An 18252-nucleotide genomic window follows, 5' to 3' on the forward strand; every position below is an offset into this window, starting at 1 on the left:
CCAAGAAAACTAAGGTAAAGTCTTAGACCAAGAAAACTCAGGTAAAGTCTTAGACCAAGAAAACTATGGTAAAGTCTTAGACCAAGAAAACTAAGGTACATTCATAAGAGTTACAATTGTTGTCTTTAGATTTCCAAAACTATTTTGATGGTGTTCCAGTTCTCATGAGTCATGTTTTTGTGTTTTAGAAATCTTTTTCCTTGATATTCCAGTAAACTTAAAATAGATTTTTGTAACTTTTATGAATTCTTACTAAATTTTGACCATGTTGTAGGTATTGGGGAAAGTCTGATTTATCTTTGATTCTGCTTTCTGTGTCACAGGAGGTGAGTAAGGAGAAGCTTCTCGTGTTCTGTGACAAGGGTACTGTTGTTGAGATCGAGAGTCCAGATGGTGCCAACTTTGACACATCGCACACCTTTAAAATAACGGGGCTTCAAACTCGCGAGTTCCATTTCAAGAGTGTCAAGTCCACACTCCGAGTAAGTTGTTGATTTAAAGTGAAGCTTTATTCAGTGTTCTGTTTTGTAATATTGCTGCATTGTTAGAATCTTACTCAACTGAGATCTGAGGTCCGTACATCTGTTTTGTTTTCTATTCTTACTAGGATGTAATACCATATCTGACCAAATGATGGTAACATACTACAATATATAGACTTACCAAAACATGCTTTGTGCCTGAAAAGAAAGATATTTCATGATTTCATAATTGCTGTATTTAACTTTCTTAATTATTTTTTAAATAATTTTGATTACAGTATTAATTAAAAATTAAAATTAAAAGAGAAATGATTACATCATGAATTGCTTTCATTCATATTTAATTTGTTTTCGACTTTGTCCATTGAAATCAGGATATGATCAGAAATTAATTTTTCTGTCATGATGATTAAAATTTAGAAAACAAGAAATCATCCAATTTATTTATCAATATTGAATTGTTCATTTCATCACAGCATGAAGAAGAGATGGAACGAAAGAGAAAGGAGGAAGAAGAAAGAAAGAAAAAGGAAGCTGAAGAAAGAAGAAAAAGGATAGAGAGAGGATTGGAAACTGAATCTGAGCAAGGAGATGAAGAAGGTCTGTACGGGGTCAATTTTAAACATTTAGTCTAGTATATTGTCCATGATTTTTTCTGATTTTTTTTTATGAAATAAAGAAAAAAGAAAAATTAAAGAAATCGAGAAACAAAAACACAAAATACTGTTGAGACAAATATATAGTATCTATATTCAAAATTATTTGTAGGAATAAAAGGATGTAAAAATTCATAATTTTTTTTATTTTTTAGAGGAAGAAAAGGAACCGGAAGAAGACTGGACACCATACATCCCATCAGAACCAAGCCCTATCCTGGAGGGATTCTACACAGAGGATGGAAACTTCTGGCTCTCCATGGTATGATACTTTTCAGTGACATCTTGATCTGTGGAACCCTGACTCCAAAAATCCTGACAAATCCACTTGACTGCAGTTTGTTTTTTGGGTTTATCATCCCATGATCGTTTAGAGCCGTTGTGAGGTGGCGGCTGCCTCCTTGTTGTAGCTGGTAGCTAGGTTTATCATCCCATGATCGTCTAGAGCCGTTGTGAGGTGGCAGCTGCCTCCTTGTTGTAGCTGGTAGCTAGGTTTATCATCCCATGATCGTCTAGAGCCATTGTGAGGTGGCAGCTGCCTCATTGTTGTAGCTGGTAGCTAGGTTTATCATCCCATGATCGTCTAGAGCCGTTGTGAGGTGGCAGCTGCCGCCTTGTTGTAGCTGGTAGCTAGGTTTATCATCCCATGATCGTCTAGAGCCGTTGTGAGGTGGCAGCTGCCTCCTTGTTGTAGCTGGTAGCTAGGTTTATCATCCCATGATCGTCTAGAGCCGTTGTGAGGTGACAGCTGCCTCATTGTTGTAGCTGGTAGCTAGGTTTATCATCCCATGATCGTCTAGAGCCATTGTGAGGTGGCAGCTGCCTCCTTGTTGTAGCTGGTAGCTAGGTTTATCATCCCATGATCGTCTAGAGCCGTTGTGAGGTGGCAGCTGCCTCCTTGTTGTAGCTGGTAGCTAGGTTTATCATCCCATGATCGTCTAGAGCCGTTGTGAGGTGGCAGCTGCCTCCTTGTTGTAGCTGGTAGCTAGGTTTATCATCCCATGATCGTCTAGAGCCGTTGTGAGGTGGCAGCTGCCTCCTTGTTGTAGCTGGTAGCTACCATAATAAACATGTGGAAGGTCCATCACATGCTTGAGCTATGTTTCTTATAGTGATTTTATATTTTATGTAATTAATGGTTGAGGTTTCCTGCAGCTGATTGTCTTGTGTATTATTTACAGGGTGATTTTGATGCTGGTTACCTGTATAAGTGTAAGTTTTTAAGTCCTGAGGAGAAGTCCGGTCTGCCTGCTGAATTAGTGGACCAGCCCGTACAGTCTATTCCAGTGGTAGATTCCCAGGACGTACCTATTAACATCATCAAGTTCAGGTACGGGAGGTTAACCATTTACCAAGTCCAAATTGAAAATTTTTGAGGTAAAAATGTCACTGTCTCACATTGAAATTGAATTATCTTGTTACTATAATTAACTTATTGACACATTTTCTCAAACATAAAGGTCAAAGTTCTTTATATCCATTTTTTTTTCTGACATAAATACTTTCTATTTTGCCACATGTCATACAACAACACCTACAATACCACCAAAATAGTTTTATTTAATGAGTTATAAGATGATTGTGTATTTACAATGTATTTTATAAAGAAGATTAATATTTTACAATGGTTATATGAAAACATGAGAGAGTTTCTATCAATACTCTGAGGTGTGGGTATTTTTTTTGTGGGTAGATATTTTAATTTGAATGACTGATGAGTATTTCATTACATTATTTAGTGTACAGTGTTTTATCACAAATAAACTCCCTGCACTGTTTTATATGTTTTCAAGGAACAGGAGGGTTTCTTTCAATTAAGCCCCCTTCCCTTGGTAAATTACGAGATTATTTGTGGTAAATTATGAGAATATTTGTAGTAAATTACGGCAAATTTGGATTGGTATAATACCATTATTTTTCTTACAGTTTGAAATTACAAGAATTTGGTTCAAACAATGAGAAAATGTGGACAGAAAAAAGAACAAAACTAGAAATTAATTTGAATTACTTTGGTTCAATTTCTTAATTTCCTTTGTTTCAGTTCTAATGGACGCCAGGTGTTAATGGGTATGAGTGATGGTGCTGTCAGGATCTATAACCTGGAGACACCATACGATATAACAACAATGGGGCCATACTGGACATTGACCATGCACGACAACAACTACGGACATATTACAGGGCTGAAGAGCAGCTACGATAGCACCATGCTGTTGTCTGTGGGTGGAGATAGTAACTTCTTCCTCTACAAATACATGGGACAAGAAGAAATTGATCAGAAAACAGAGGAAAATAAAGCCAAGCTCCCCTCTGCCAAGGTAACTGTTCTGCTGTAAGATGGTTCTGTTTCACACCTGTTTCCTAGGAACATTTTTTTTTATCTTTATAACAGCAAAAAATTAGGGTCTATATTGTTGACTAGTGATAGGAAATACTGTCCATGCTAAAACATTAAAGTGTATTTTCATGTAATTTAAGTGAAGAATTTCAAATTGGTTTGATATTTTAAAATCTCAAGTTCCACTTTCTGCTATCCCATAGTTCCACTTTCTGCTATCCCATAGTTCCACTTTCTGCTATCCCATAGTTCCTCTTTCTGCTATCCCATAGTTCCACTTTCTGCTATCCCATAGTTCCACTTTCTGCTATCCCATAGTTCCACTTTCTGCTATCCCATAGTTCCTCTTTCTGCTATCCCATAGTTCCACTTTCTGCTGTCCGATAGTTCCACTATCTGCTGTCCCATAGTTCCTCTTTCTGCTGTCCCATAGTTCCACTATCTGCTGTCCCATAGTTCCACTTTCGGCTGTCCCATAGTTCCACTTTCTGTTGAAGTTCTGATACTTAGAAAGCTATATTTAATGTTGTAATGACTTTATAAATTCAATTAAATAATCATTGATAATGAACAAATAGAAGTGTTATCTTAGTTTATCCAAGTTATATGACAAGCTTTGTGAAATTTAGGAAATTGTTTTTTCAAATTTTCGTCTTATTTATTATTTAGAAACGTGGCGATGAGATTATCGATGATATTGATGACCCGAACGCCTACAGGTAGAGTTTTATAGATCTTAATGGCTGTCATATAATTCTTTACACAGAAAATTATTCTGGTAAAATTTATCAATTATAGATACATTAAATCTGATAATGTCTTAAACAACATCAGATTTTTTATTACAAATTTCGCCACTTGTGGACGTGTAACTGTCCAGGTAACATATCTATTGTTTTTCTGTCCGGCTATTTCATGATCATTCAATAAGCTCACATCCTGACAATGACTCAAAGATTAAATGTTGGTAATTCCTTCACAAAAAGTACAATGCTGCAAAATCACAAATTTTTGTGAGTTTCATGTTCATTGATTTTGTTGGTGATCATAATCAATGACTTCTTGTATCCATAAAATTCTTACAAGCAGTAAAACATTAACATAATTTTCAGCACTGTTTTGTTTCATGACCAAAAAAATAGTGACGAAATAATGATTTTTTTTTTTGAAAAACGTGAATTTTGAGCCCAGCAAAAAAGATAATTTTACAGTAAATGAATCTGTAAAATGTTATTAAGAACTGAGTTGTGTTACTTCAGTATTGAGGATGCTAAACAGAAGGCGGAGCATGATAAGATGATGAAACAAGCAGAGGAGAAGAAGCGTGATGTTAAACAGAGAATTGCTCACCTCCGACGACAGTTCAAGACTCTGTTAGAGCAGAACGAGAACCTACCTCAACATCTACAGCTTAGGAAGGATGTATGTACTAACAATAAAGATATATAATGTATAACACACTCTCTTGGCATGTGTCAGAAGTATCAAATTTCAGCCTTGTCATATTCTCACTTTTGAAGATCAGAAAAAAAAGACAATGTAACTTTGTCTCTAAATCAAAATTTTTGAGATGGACATATGGTACAAAGAGGGTTGACTGTTGACTAATGGACCAGTGAATCGTGGCGACACGAGATCAAATGTGTCTTGCTTTTGACTGAGACTTTTCTACAATTGTGATAGAACTTGGGCCTCTGTTTTAAGGGGGCCTAAAATACTTGAATAATTTTGTTCTGTCGGGACAGAGAAGTTAATATCTGGTTGAACATAAAAATTAAACAAAAACTCAACAAAAATGTCTATTATTGCAATATTATATCAAATATATTTTTCCATTTCAGGAATTTGAGATGGATAGAGAAATAAAATTGGAACTCCAGAGACAGAAGGCAGAGAGGATCCAGGTTGTAAGAAAGGAGAATGCCTGGGAATCAGAGAAACATCGAATAGCTTTAGAAAAAATTCGCAAGAGGTGAGAAAAGGAGGGAAATATTCTTATTCTTAAAGTCGTGTCAATACACGACATCATTTCACACTTACTGACTGTACAGTGTACATATATATCTTTACCTTTCGATTTTTCTTTTTTTTTCTTTTTAAGTATATTTTACAATGCAAAATCTTTGTAAGGTAGAGTGATTTGATGGCATACAGGGACAGACATGAGACATAATTAGTGGGACACTGGTCTATCTAAAGTTTACTTCTCATCACCCATCAAAACTTTTCCCATTCAATGATGACTTGGTTTAAGGAAAATAAGAATACCCAAGAATGAACTTAAGCTTTAATTGAAATTGACATTCTTAAATACTGATGCAGAAATATCTACAGTACCTAAGAGAAAATATCGAGTTTTAATTAAAATTTAATTAAAAAATATATACATATATAGAAATAGTGTATGAAATCTCATTTTCTCTATAGAAGTTTTTATTACTGTTTTGTAATGTTGACCACCATGAAATATTTGAAGACTTGTGTATAATGTTTTGTAGGTTTAAGGATGTTGTGGAGTGTGAGCGTATAGTGGTAAGAGCATTTAACACACCACATGAAATAGCAAGTTTCCGTGCTGCCAAACTGTCTGATGACTTTTACACACTGAAGGCCGAGTTTGAACGACGTAGGACACAGACCATGATGAGGGATGACCTCACTCGAGATCCCACCCGTGACCTCATGACAGGTATGAACCAATCAGAGTCCTGACAGATTTAATGTTCACTTAAAGGTAACGTACCAGGAATTTGAATTATTAAACTTCATCAAGTATGTGTTTCTAGGGGCCAATCAATGATGTTTGATTTGTCTACAGGTCAGACACGTCACACAGAACTCGGCGGTGATGGAGAGAAGAGAGATGATCAATCAGGCCTTAAGGTTACAACGACCTTGAAAGGAAGCATGGGTGAACGCATATCTAAAGCTCTTCAGAAAGTGGAGGAGAAAAAGAAGAAACGAGCTGCCAGGAAAGCACAGGTAGGTTTTAATGAAACAGAAAAACGTCAGGATTGTTTCTAAATATACATACAGTAGGTCAAGGTCAGCTGTCAATATAACTAGATATAACTTACAGAAGGTCAAGGGTCAGTTGTAACTGTCACTAAACCATAGGTCAAGGTCAGTTGTCAATGTAACAAACGCGTAGGTCAAGGTCAGTTGTAAACACAACTATGAGGATCCTGCAGACATTTACAGTGTTATATAATGTACAACACCAAGTCTGATGATGATTACAGGGATCCTACAGCTATTTGTAGTGTAAAATGATGTTATATAATTATATCTATAGTGGTCTGACCTGTACAACACCAAGCCTGACGATGATTACAGGGATCCTACAGCTATTTGTAGTGTAAAATGATGTTATATAATTATATCTATAGTGGTCTGACCTGTACAACACCAAGCCTGACGATGATTACAGGGATCCTACAGCTATTTGTAGTGTAAAATGATGTTATATAATTATATCTATAGTGGTCTGACCTGTACAACACCAAGCCTGACGATGATTACAGGGATCCTACAGCTATTTGTAGTGTAAAATGATGTTACAGCTATTTGTAGTGTAAAATGATGTTATATAATTATATCTATAGTGGTCTGACCTGTACAACACCAAGCCTGACGATGATTACAGGGATCCTACAGCTATTTGTAGTGTAAAATGATGTTATATAATTATATCTATAGTGGTCTGACCTTAGCCTGACGATGATTACAGGGATCCTACTATTTGTAGTGTAAAATGATGTTATATAATTATATCTATCTATAGTAAAATGATGTTATATAATTATATCTATAGTGGTCTGACCTGTACAACACCAAGCCTGATGATGATTACAGGGATCCTACAGCTATTTGTAGTGTAAAATGATGTTATATAATTATATCTATAGTGGTCTGACCTGTACAACACCAAGCCTGACAGGGATACAGCTATTTGTAGTGTAAAATGATGTTATATAATTATATCTATAGTGGTCTGACCTGTACAACACCAAGCCTGACGATGATTACGAGGATCCCGCAGATGTTGCAGCCATTAAGGAGGCCAAAGATAATATGGGTGACTACAAGCTGAAAACTGCTCAGGACTATGTTGTCCCTGACCATCTTAGGATGAACGTAGAGAAAGCACGGGGCCGTCTCCTTGTTCTGAAGGACATTGTGAGTCACTCCTCTTTCATAATTACTATTTCTATCAAAAAAATTCTGTCTAATGAATCTGAAAAAAAAAAAAATCTCATGAAAGATTATATATTAGAAGATAGCATGACTCCATTAAATTATTCTGAATTAAAAGAAAAGCAACATTTGTGTAAGTACTTTACAGATTTAAAATCTATTGTTGACAGTCTGCGGTGTAATGACTTAATGATTTGGATACTTTGTCAAGATTGTACAATTCTCTAATATTGAGATACAGTTTACTGTAAACGTCTACTAGTGTAACAAGAGTTTTATAAAAAAAAATTGGGTGGTCGGGTGGCGCATTGGTAATGAACTCGCCTTTCACCTAGCCAACTGGGGTTCAACTCCCGGAACGGACATGAAAAGGTAAGGGGTCACTTGCCCGACCACGTGGGTTTTCCCCGAGTACTCCGGTTTCCTCCCACAATAAGATCCCTCACGCGCTTACATCCGGGCCAACAAGAGTGATTAGTATAAGTTGACATAACTTGTTTCGCAATTGTTGTAAAATAAATAAAGTTTATATTATATATATAAAAAAAATTTAAACTTTTACTTTCCCAGATGTTAAAATCCACTACATTCAGACTGATGTAGATTCTGTTTATGACCACATGAAGATTGATGTTATTTAGATTTAATCAGCTGTAAGCCTAGGGCTGGTAATCACTAATATGTACTGTTCAGCACTATTACATATTATTCCTACTTACTTCTATATCAAATCAAAAGAAATGTGTTCCCTTGGTGACGTATAAAATAAATACTGATATCATTTGTCGTCATGATATTTCAGATCCATGACCAAAAGTATCACTTTAATCTTCAACTGTTGAGTCTGCGTGACAAGAAATTACACGTGATTGAGGAGATCAGGGAATTGATACAGCAACTGGAGGATATACAGACACATTTGGTGCCAGAAAAATGTAAACCTATCCCCCCAGTCCCTCGCATGTACCCAGTAGAGATGCCAGAAAAGTAAGTGTATTATTATCTTGGTTTATGTACTGTAATACATGTATTTACGGGGAAGTTGATTATGCTACATTTGTGATCATTAAGGATTGTACAAAGTTAAATTTACACTAAACATTCTTCATTGGATAAAATCTGGAAATATATATTTCATGCCTGTATATATGTATACCTATGTACAGACAAGTTCTTCTGTTTACTGGTTAAAAAAAACAGAGAAAAGGGAAATTTAATCTCAAACTGGAACGCTTGTAAAATTATAGACCCACAAAATAACCCAACTACATTTTGTATACAGTACTGTTAATAATGATAGTGTGAAGCTGTATAGGATCTGACTGTTAATAATGATAGTGTGAAGCTGTATAGGATCTGACTGTTAATAATGATAGTGTGAAGCTGTATAGGATCTGACTGTTAATAATGATAGTGTGAAGCTGTATAGGATCTGACTGTTAATAATGATAGTGTGAAGCTGTATAGGATCTGACTGTTAATAATGATAGTGTGAAGCTGTATAGGATCTGCCTCTGTAGCCTGTTGGTGATTCTGGACATTGTGGATATGGAGACCTAAATTGTTTAAGGCAAATTTTATGTCAATTTTAAAATTGATTGTTTTCAAATAAAAGAAAAGTGACAATAAGTGTTGTTTATAACAGAAAACTGGAGTACACCAGGGAGACATTACTGGCCTTTAAAAAGGAGAAAGAAGAAGCTACTGCGGCCCAAAAAGGAGGAGGAGGCGGATTTGGTGGGTTCGGCGGAGGTTCGGACGATAAAAAGGTATGTCTCCCTATATACAGGGGTATATAGTCATCCATCTTCTTACTCAAGTTCTGATTTAAGTTTGATAAATTAAATATATAAGGATCCATGTGACTTATTTTCAGTAAATTTATTCCTTGTCATAAAAAGTCAAATCCATTAAGAACTGGCTTGTTTATACTGGTATTACATGTATTAGACGAGGTGCATTTGATAGTCATTCATTCCAAGGTTACAAGTTTGAAATATCTTCATCATTTTAATAATGTATATATTTTATTAATATCACATTTGATATCAATTCAATAATGAAAATAAATTAAATATGCTCTGTTTTCATTCCTCTTGTTTTTATCTGTAAATTTGCTTTCTTTACGTTAAAACATTGAAACCTGATATGATATACATATGTTACAGGGTGGACGACCATCTCCACTTCCTACTCAGAAACATGGTACCTCTACCAGTGACATGAGCAAGTCTAGTGGAGAAGTCACAGATGGTGAACAGGAGTTAACTCCCCTGGAACAACAAATGAAAGTTGCAGAGGAAATCATGTTAGTAAATAATTAGGTTATTTTATCAAAGGTCAGAGTTCACTATGATATCCATATATGGAGTTTTTTACTCAATGTTGGTAGACCTTTCATATAATTGCTTTGTAATATACTAAATTACCACATTTATGAAACAGAAAATGAGCAATAGAATGGCAAAATATTGAAGGAAATTCTTATTGTTATAAATTTAATCTGCATAAACACCATGATTGTGTGAAGTTGTCAAATACACCACAGGCAGCAGGACATTGAAGCTATGGTGACGATTGGCTTTTGAGTTATTGTATGTGGTTCTGAAGTGTGCTGCATAAAAAGATAATGTCTAGTGAACAGCAGTAGATATCAGAGGTTTTACATGTACATTAACATGGTTAACAGTAGTTCATAGTTCAAAGTTAACAAGAGGGTTTATAGTTAACAAGATGGTTCATAGTTAACAAGATGGTTCATAGTTAACAAGATAGTTCATAGTTAACAAGATGGTTCATAGTCAACAAAATGGTTCATAGTTAACAAGATGGTTCATAGTTAACAAGATGGTTCATAGTAAACAAGATGGTTCATAGTCAACAAGATGGTTCATAGTAAACAAGATGGTTCATAGTAAACAAGATGGTTCATTAATGTTTTACCCTGATGTGTGGTATTACTGTTTGTTCCTGTATCACTGGTTAATTAGAATTTTTTGAAACAGGATGCTGTACAACCAGGATCACTTATTGAAGAAGATTGACGAGCTCCTGAGGGACTTTGATGCTGAGCTTCGACTTCTCCGTCACGACAAATTCAAGCTTGATATTGTGATGAAGAATGCTGATCTAAGGTATGTATTTTAATCATACTTGTTTTTTTGAAATCACAGATTTTTTCTTTAATTTTGTTGATACTGAGATAACAGTGCAGTATTTAGGGAGGTAATCAGTTAGCGTTCATTATAATTCCTTGTCATCAGTAGAGAAGCTGTCACATATTATATACTTATACTGATGTATAACAAACAAGAGTCTTGAGTAGTTTGACACATTGTTTTATGCCAGTATAGAAAATCTATTTAATTTGTCACTTAAACTCAATCGAAAATTACCTTGGTTTACGTTTTAACAAAAATGACATAAATATTTTTATTACTTGTTATCATTTCTAACAATAACCTTGATTCGATATTTTTACCTGTTAATATTTTTTCAGACAAGTGACCTTGTTTGAGGAGTTTGTGTTGCTGAAGGAATTTGAGAAGAGAGAAGACGTTTTGGCGGCTAAGGTCACTTCTAAACAACAGGAGAAACTTGAAATGCACAATAAGGTGTGTTGTAGAAGAATTACCAGTATTTACATTTTCATGCAATTCCATCATCTGAGTATCTGAAATTATTTTCTGGAATCCATTATCATGGTGATATGCTTACCTGAAATGAGACTAAATTTTTGCAAAACTAATCAGATAATGCTGAAATGTTAACAAAACCGTAATTCATATAAAAAAATTAACAAAAAATGACAAAATTTGAGTAAGGGAAGATTTACTCAGAGACCCCTGATAAAGTACAAGGATGATAAAGATGTTCTGGAATGGTAAGCAAAACGATTCTTAAATATTAGGATGTTACGTGAACAAGGTTAGTAACACAGCCGTGGTATAATTTGATGTTTTCTGTTTCAGATTATTGAAGTCCAAGGCAAGTTGGAGATAAAGAAGAAGGAGATTGAGAAACTCCTAGAGAGGGAACGCTCTCTCAACGTCACTTTCCAAGGTTCTCTTGGCGACAACAACAAGTTTGCGGACTATCTCACCAAAGTCTTCAAGAAAAAAATCAAGCGTGCTAAAAAGAAGACAACAGATGAAGGTTTGTAACCTAATTTAATTATTGATGAGAATTTCATAGTTTTGTTAGCAACAATTGTTTTGTACGGCGTACTGAAACTCACCGGCAGTAGACACTTCTATAAACAAGTGATATTATGACATCAGTAAACCCTAATCATTTTTGTAGCTTTTCAGTCAGTGAAGCTACAGTCTTGTCTAAATTCATTTCAAACTCTGCACTTAATGTTTGATTGAAGTGAGATTTGTACAATAATTCCAGTGCTGGTGATACATTTGTAAAATAAATTTGAAATATAATCAATGGTAGATAAAGTAGATCACTGATTGGCTGATTGTCTCCATTTGTTTGAACACAATGAGTGTAAATTTCTGTGGACAAAAAGGCAGTTTGACCACCAGCATGTCTGCTAAAAGTGTAATAAGTGATCACAGCTAAAAATGATGGATATGGATTATTGAACTTATTTGAAATCCTCTTCAAGGATCTGACGAAGACAGTGATGAGGACTCAAGCGATGATGATGATTGGGATGAGGATGAAGATGAGGATGATGAGGATGCATTAGGGTATGACCTTGACATTTGTCCATCTGGCTGTGACCAAAATATCTATGACAACACATGTCAGCTGCGTGAGAAACGTTTAGATATTGAGGAAGCACTGGCCGAGGAGAAGAAAAACAATGAATCCCTGAAGAAAGAACTGGACAGTTTTAACAAGAAGGCCAAGGTCATTGATGCGGGACTAAAAACTGCAGCCAATGACCTTGAGGCATTCCAGGTAAGTCCTTCAACAGGTTTCAAAATTTTCTAATTTCAAAATCCTTACAATGTTCTATAAATTATAGTAAAATCCCATTCACGTTCTCCAAAGTCTTGAAATTCTGCCAAAATAGATTCCAGAATGATCATTTATAGTTTTACAAGTTATAATACAAGTTTATAATTACTGCAATCAATCATCAGCTACTGTTTACTTATGTTATAGATTTATCACTGAGACACTGAACAGTTGTCATGGTTACTTTGTTGTTGGGGTTAGGACGCCAATAATATTATCATGTTTATCTGTCAACAATACCATGTTTGTAAATATGCCCACCCACTGTCTATTGATGCATGTTACCAAAATGCTGATGTTCGTAAGTGACACAACATAAAGCGTTAGGAAGAGTTGCTGAGACGGGAAACCTGTAACCAAGCAACCATTTGTTGCTGTTCAGTAGATTTACCTACAATTTATACAGTTTAAATGTCCTGTTATATGCCCTCCACTGATTTTAAGTGAAATTTCTTATCCTTTAAATCTCACCAGTCATGATAAGATTATCACTACTTTAAAATTTGTAGGGTGTTAACACTATAAAACTCTTGTCATGTGACTTAATTATTTGTTTATGTTGACAGTTGGAGAAGCAACAGAAGCTGAACGAGCTAGATGTGATTGTGACACTAAAACTTCACCAAATCCAATACATGTTAAACGGCCAGCTCCCTCAGGACCTCTCACAGACCCTTGTGTTCGAGTCCAATGGTGTCGTACGACTTCAGCAACGTATCAAGGAGCTGGAGCATGAAAAGCACGCACAGAAGAAACATATGAGGTAAGTCGCACCAAACACAACATAGTCTCATGTTTTTGTGGGAGATTTGGAAAATATGCAAAGAGTAATCACCTGTTTTTTTTCTAAGGAAATATATTTTCTCTTTACCTGGACAGATAAATCCACTCTTTTAACCAATGGAAGATTACCTTATCCCATCCTAGGGTTGAGACGGGGGGATTTGACTGTCAGGACAATGTTCTGATGTCACAGTAACAGTTCACTGACATCACATCAAGCAACGGTATATAAACAAAACAAATGGGGGTACATGATTAAGCCAGCAGGGTAAGAGAAAGTCTTGTGTTTGAGATCACACTATCTCATCAACAAGGGGATAAAAGATTATTTTTCCCTTACCTTGTTGTCCTAATGCTTCACATCACTGACGACGACTTGATTTAATTATTGACGTGACATCAGTGAATTGTTACTATAACAACAATAATCATTGGAACTAGAGTATGTACAGAAATATCATACTGTAGGGTTTTATTTATATTTGCAATGAGTTTCAGATTTTTTCCATGACCAGTAAGGGAAGTCTTTTTATTTTACTTCTTGTGTCTAACAGAGAGTCGAAGCGAAAACATGTACAGCTGATCAAGGACAGGAAAGTGTTTGACAGTAAAATATCAGAGATGGAGTCAGAATGTGATAAGTTGATGGTGGACAAATTTGGTTGTATCGTGGACCTGGAGAAACTGGAGACAATCACAGTGAACCGTCAGATAGAAGAACTGAAGGAGAAGTTACGAATCACAGAGATACAATGTTCGGAGGAAATTGAGGAATGGAATGTGAGTACATCATGTGACGTCATCAAGACATGACTTATTTATGACATCATGATAATGTTTTTACCCATGTGGCTTACTGTGTTTATGACATGACACAACAGGCCAGTAATCTGATAAAATAGAACCAATCAATAAATATCACTGATCAAAAGTACAATTATGTTAATGAAATTTGATTTTCTGTATGTCATGTATTTTGTGCCTGATTTTTTGTAGGAAAAGATTGCAGAAAGGAAAGACAGAATCACCCATCTGATTCGAGATAACACCCGCAGATTAGATCAACTTTGTGTTTTACTTAACGATAAAAAAGAATACGAGTCGTCACTAGATACGAGACAGGAGAGTTCCGTAAGTATAACATCCGAACAATACACAAGTTATTGTATGTGTGATAATTCCTTTAAATATCGTCTATTTAGGATCTATAATTAGGTTTTAAAAAACTAACGATTAATTATGGAACATATCATGTATTTTGACAGGGTGAAGAGTATAGTGGTGCACGGAAAGCAGACATTCGTGAGAAACAACGTCTGATTCAACTTGTCCAGTTACAGGCCCAGGAAATTGATGCTCTCAAGGAGGAGATAATGTTACTATCTAGAAAAGGCGGTCACATTCTTCCTCCAGCTCAACCTCCTCTACCACAAAGTCCTCAGAATGTGCGGGCCATCAGTAACTGAGCCTTGTATCATTAACAGGGGCACTGGATATGTATGTGATATAAAAAAACAATGAATGAAGACAAATTTCATCAAGAATGAAAATGAAGTAATAATTTTGAATTTACTTTGATGAAGGTCTAGTTGGTTTTAAGTTAGAAACAAATAGGCACACAAAATCCTGACAGTCAAAAGTCAGAAGCTAACTGTGATGAATAAACATTTCATATTTTTCCTAAAAGAAATCTTTTTATTTTTATTTTTTTTTTTTTTTTTGTGACAATGAAAACTTCATCCTCACTTTGTTTTTCTGATACAAATTCCGTCCTTTTTAATATTTTTTATTTCTGCCTTGTATAAATTATCATACACATAATATTTATGTTTAACTCATTAAAACTTTCATCAAAATAAAGTCCAATTAAAGATTTTAGCTTTCAAAGAATACATAAATCACTAAAAGTTTCATCGACTTCATCTCATGAAGGAAGTACAATGAAAGACATTTTTACGCTAGTGATGAAACATATTATATGGAAAACAAAAGCTGATTTATTTTTACCATTCCAATGTGACTGTGCTATAGATGTAATGCCAATATATACTTATCTGATGTATATATGATGTCCATTACAGTTTATTTATGTATACTGTATGATTGTACATGTAAAATATAGATACACAATACTAGACTTCAGTTGTTTTATTATTTGTTTCTAAAATTCCCGAATCGTCAAATTAGCTAGAGTGATATCAGTTTGGGGTCATCTGACCTGAAAGGTAGCCAACAAAGTGTTATTTTTCGACCTTGTGAAAACTTCGACATGGCAGCCAGGGAGGCCATTTTGTAACATGATTGTGCAATCATGATTTTCCTTTGGAACACCTATTTAAAACTTCTTCTCAAGTTTCACAAGTGGGATTAAGCTTCAGTTTCTTTGAAGTGATCCTGAGAATGTCCTGACCAAGTGTTATTTTTTGGGTCGGTCTGAAATTCAAGATGGCCGCCATCTTGAAAACCATAATTTAAACCTCTTCTCCAGCTGCACTGGTGCCATTGAGCTAAAAATTGGTGGTATTGTTAAGGAATGGTAGCCAACGAAGTGTTGTTATTTGTCAAAACTTTGACCAGGGAGCCAGGGAGATCATTTTGTAACATGATTGCACAACCATTATTTTCCTGTGCAACACCTATTTCAAACTTATCAAGTTTCACCAGGGTGATAGAACTCCAACTTGTCTGAAATGATCCTGACCCTGTGTTATTATTTTTCAGGTTGGTCTGAAATCCAAGATGGCCGCTATAGCCACTATCTAAAAACACATTTTAAACTTCTTTTCCAGTTTCACTGGTGCCATTGAGCTAAAAATTGTCTGAAAACTTTACTGTCAAAAATAGGCTACACTTGCTACAGTTACCTACTGCCAACTCAAACTCCCATCTGCATCCTGGGAAACAGCTTCTTCGTAGCAAGATTTCAGTAAATGCAGAAAAAATAGCCCTTCTCCCTGCCGAAAGTTTTTGTAGTCAGGTGACAGTAAATATCATTGTCCATTTCTTTTCTACTTTTTTCACTACGGAGGAAATCGGTCGGTATTATAACAGGTGCTCGGTCGATCTCACTACAGTATCAAGGAGATTTGTCTTCTCTGATTGCGTTACTCTTTCTGCTGAACATAATATGGCAAGAAACTTATTCAACTTAATTTTTTTAAGAAGAGATCAGCTATACTATATTGAGGTCCTTAATAGTGTATCCCGACCCCAAAGAGCGGGAGGGGTGGGGCCCAATAAGGGAAATGCAAGGTCTTTAAAATCCTTCCATAAAAGGATGCTGTCCATGTTTGGCGTGGGGAAAATGTTTAATAGTGCATAAGACTCTTGTTTGACTATAAGAGCGGAACCAATAAGGAAATTATATCAGAAATTGTTTGGCATATTTGAAATTCTTTAATAAATGGATAAAAAGGCCCTCTTGGGTATCTTATGTTTTTGTTTTTGCTCCCCTCCCCAAAATATTAAAGTCATACAATTAGTTAGTTTTGCATGAAATTCGTGTCCAGTGACGTACATATACATTTTAGATATCTTTTTAACGTTAATGATTTAACAAATTCATACTAGCTTTCTATCCCATGTGCTCGGGACGTACAACTTACTTAATTCACAAGAATTTATTCGCTAATTTTGTGTTTAAAACTGGAAACCAATTTCTTGGTACAGAAAGAGTTTAACGTTCTCAATAAGCTTTTCCATTCCAAAGAAGATCCACAGGAATTCCTTACCAGCTACACTGTGTAATGCTTTAAACCTGCATTACGATGGAATGTTCAGAAAACATGTGGATATATGAAGAGAATGTTCGTCCTTGCTGAAAAACGTGTAGAACAGACACAGACTTGTGTGCTGGAACGATTCAACTACAATACTAACAACATTACACAGAGAATTGCTTGCTGTGAAATAACAGAACTATTTCTTCATATATATGCCTGTTAATGTTCTGTCAGGTCTCCAGCTAGATCAGACACTGTCCTGCAGTGATATAGATCAGACACTACAGTGATATAGATCAGACACTACAGTGATATAGATCAGACACTGTCCTGCAGTGATATAGATCAGACACTACAGTGATATAGATCAGACACTGTCCTGCAGTGATATAGATCAGACACTACAGTGATTTAGATCAGATACTATTGTGATATAGATCAGACACTGTCCTGCAGTGATATTGATCAAACACTACAGTGATATAGATCAGACATTATCCTACAGTGATATAGATCAGACACTACAGTGATATAGATCAGATACTATTGTGATATAGATCAGACACTGTCCTGCAGTGATATTGATCAAACACTACAGTGATATAGATCAGACATTATCCTACAGCAATATAGATCAGACACTACAGTGATATAGATCAGACACTACTGTGATATAGATCAGACACTGTCCTACAGTGACATAGATCACACACTACAGTGATATAGTTCAGACATTATCCTACAGCGATATAGATCAGACACTACAGTGATATAGATCCCACACTACAGTGATATAGATCAGACGCTGTCCTGCAGTGATATTGATCAGACACTACAGTGATATAGATCAGACACTACAGTGATATAGATCAGATACTGTCCTACAGTGATATAGATCAGACACTACAGTGATATAGATCAGACACTGTCCTGCAGTGATATAGATCAGACACTGTCCTACAGTGATATAGATCACACACTACAGTGATATAGATCAGACACTTTCCTTCAGTGATATAGATCAGACGCTGTCCTGCAGTGATATTGATCAGACACTACAGTGATATAGATCAGACACTACAGTGATATAGATCACA

The 18252-nt window shown here is 35.5% G+C and overlaps 1 protein-coding gene across 1 annotated transcript in view; it reads left to right on the forward strand.

Moving 5' to 3' along the window:
* LOC132551869 (cilia- and flagella-associated protein 44-like) overlaps positions 1-14899 on the forward strand; it is a 30887-nt gene extending 15988 nt beyond the window's left edge. The window contains exons 14-35 of the mRNA XM_060216012.1: positions 324-482; positions 959-1082; positions 1294-1400; positions 2320-2468; positions 3180-3456; positions 4146-4195; positions 4736-4898; positions 5318-5448; positions 5975-6165; positions 6295-6458; positions 7467-7655; positions 8476-8660; positions 9319-9442; positions 9842-9981; positions 10679-10807; positions 11173-11287; positions 11645-11828; positions 12292-12590; positions 13217-13413; positions 13988-14213; positions 14430-14564; positions 14699-14899. Coding sequence (XP_060071995.1) covers positions 324-482; positions 959-1082; positions 1294-1400; positions 2320-2468; positions 3180-3456; positions 4146-4195; positions 4736-4898; positions 5318-5448; positions 5975-6165; positions 6295-6458; positions 7467-7655; positions 8476-8660; positions 9319-9442; positions 9842-9981; positions 10679-10807; positions 11173-11287; positions 11645-11828; positions 12292-12590; positions 13217-13413; positions 13988-14213; positions 14430-14564; positions 14699-14899 — 3639 coding nt within the window. The remainder of the gene's footprint in view (positions 1-323; positions 483-958; positions 1083-1293; positions 1401-2319; positions 2469-3179; positions 3457-4145; positions 4196-4735; positions 4899-5317; positions 5449-5974; positions 6166-6294; positions 6459-7466; positions 7656-8475; positions 8661-9318; positions 9443-9841; positions 9982-10678; positions 10808-11172; positions 11288-11644; positions 11829-12291; positions 12591-13216; positions 13414-13987; positions 14214-14429; positions 14565-14698) is intronic.
* Positions 14900-18252: the final 3353 nt, after the last annotated feature.

Source organism: Ylistrum balloti, unplaced genomic scaffold (assembly GCF_031769215.1).
Source record: "Ylistrum balloti isolate Yb309-2 unplaced genomic scaffold, AGI_CSIRO_Ybal_v1 Utg370222, whole genome shotgun sequence".
Taxonomy (NCBI): domain Eukaryota; kingdom Metazoa; phylum Mollusca; class Bivalvia; order Pectinida; family Pectinidae; genus Ylistrum; species Ylistrum balloti.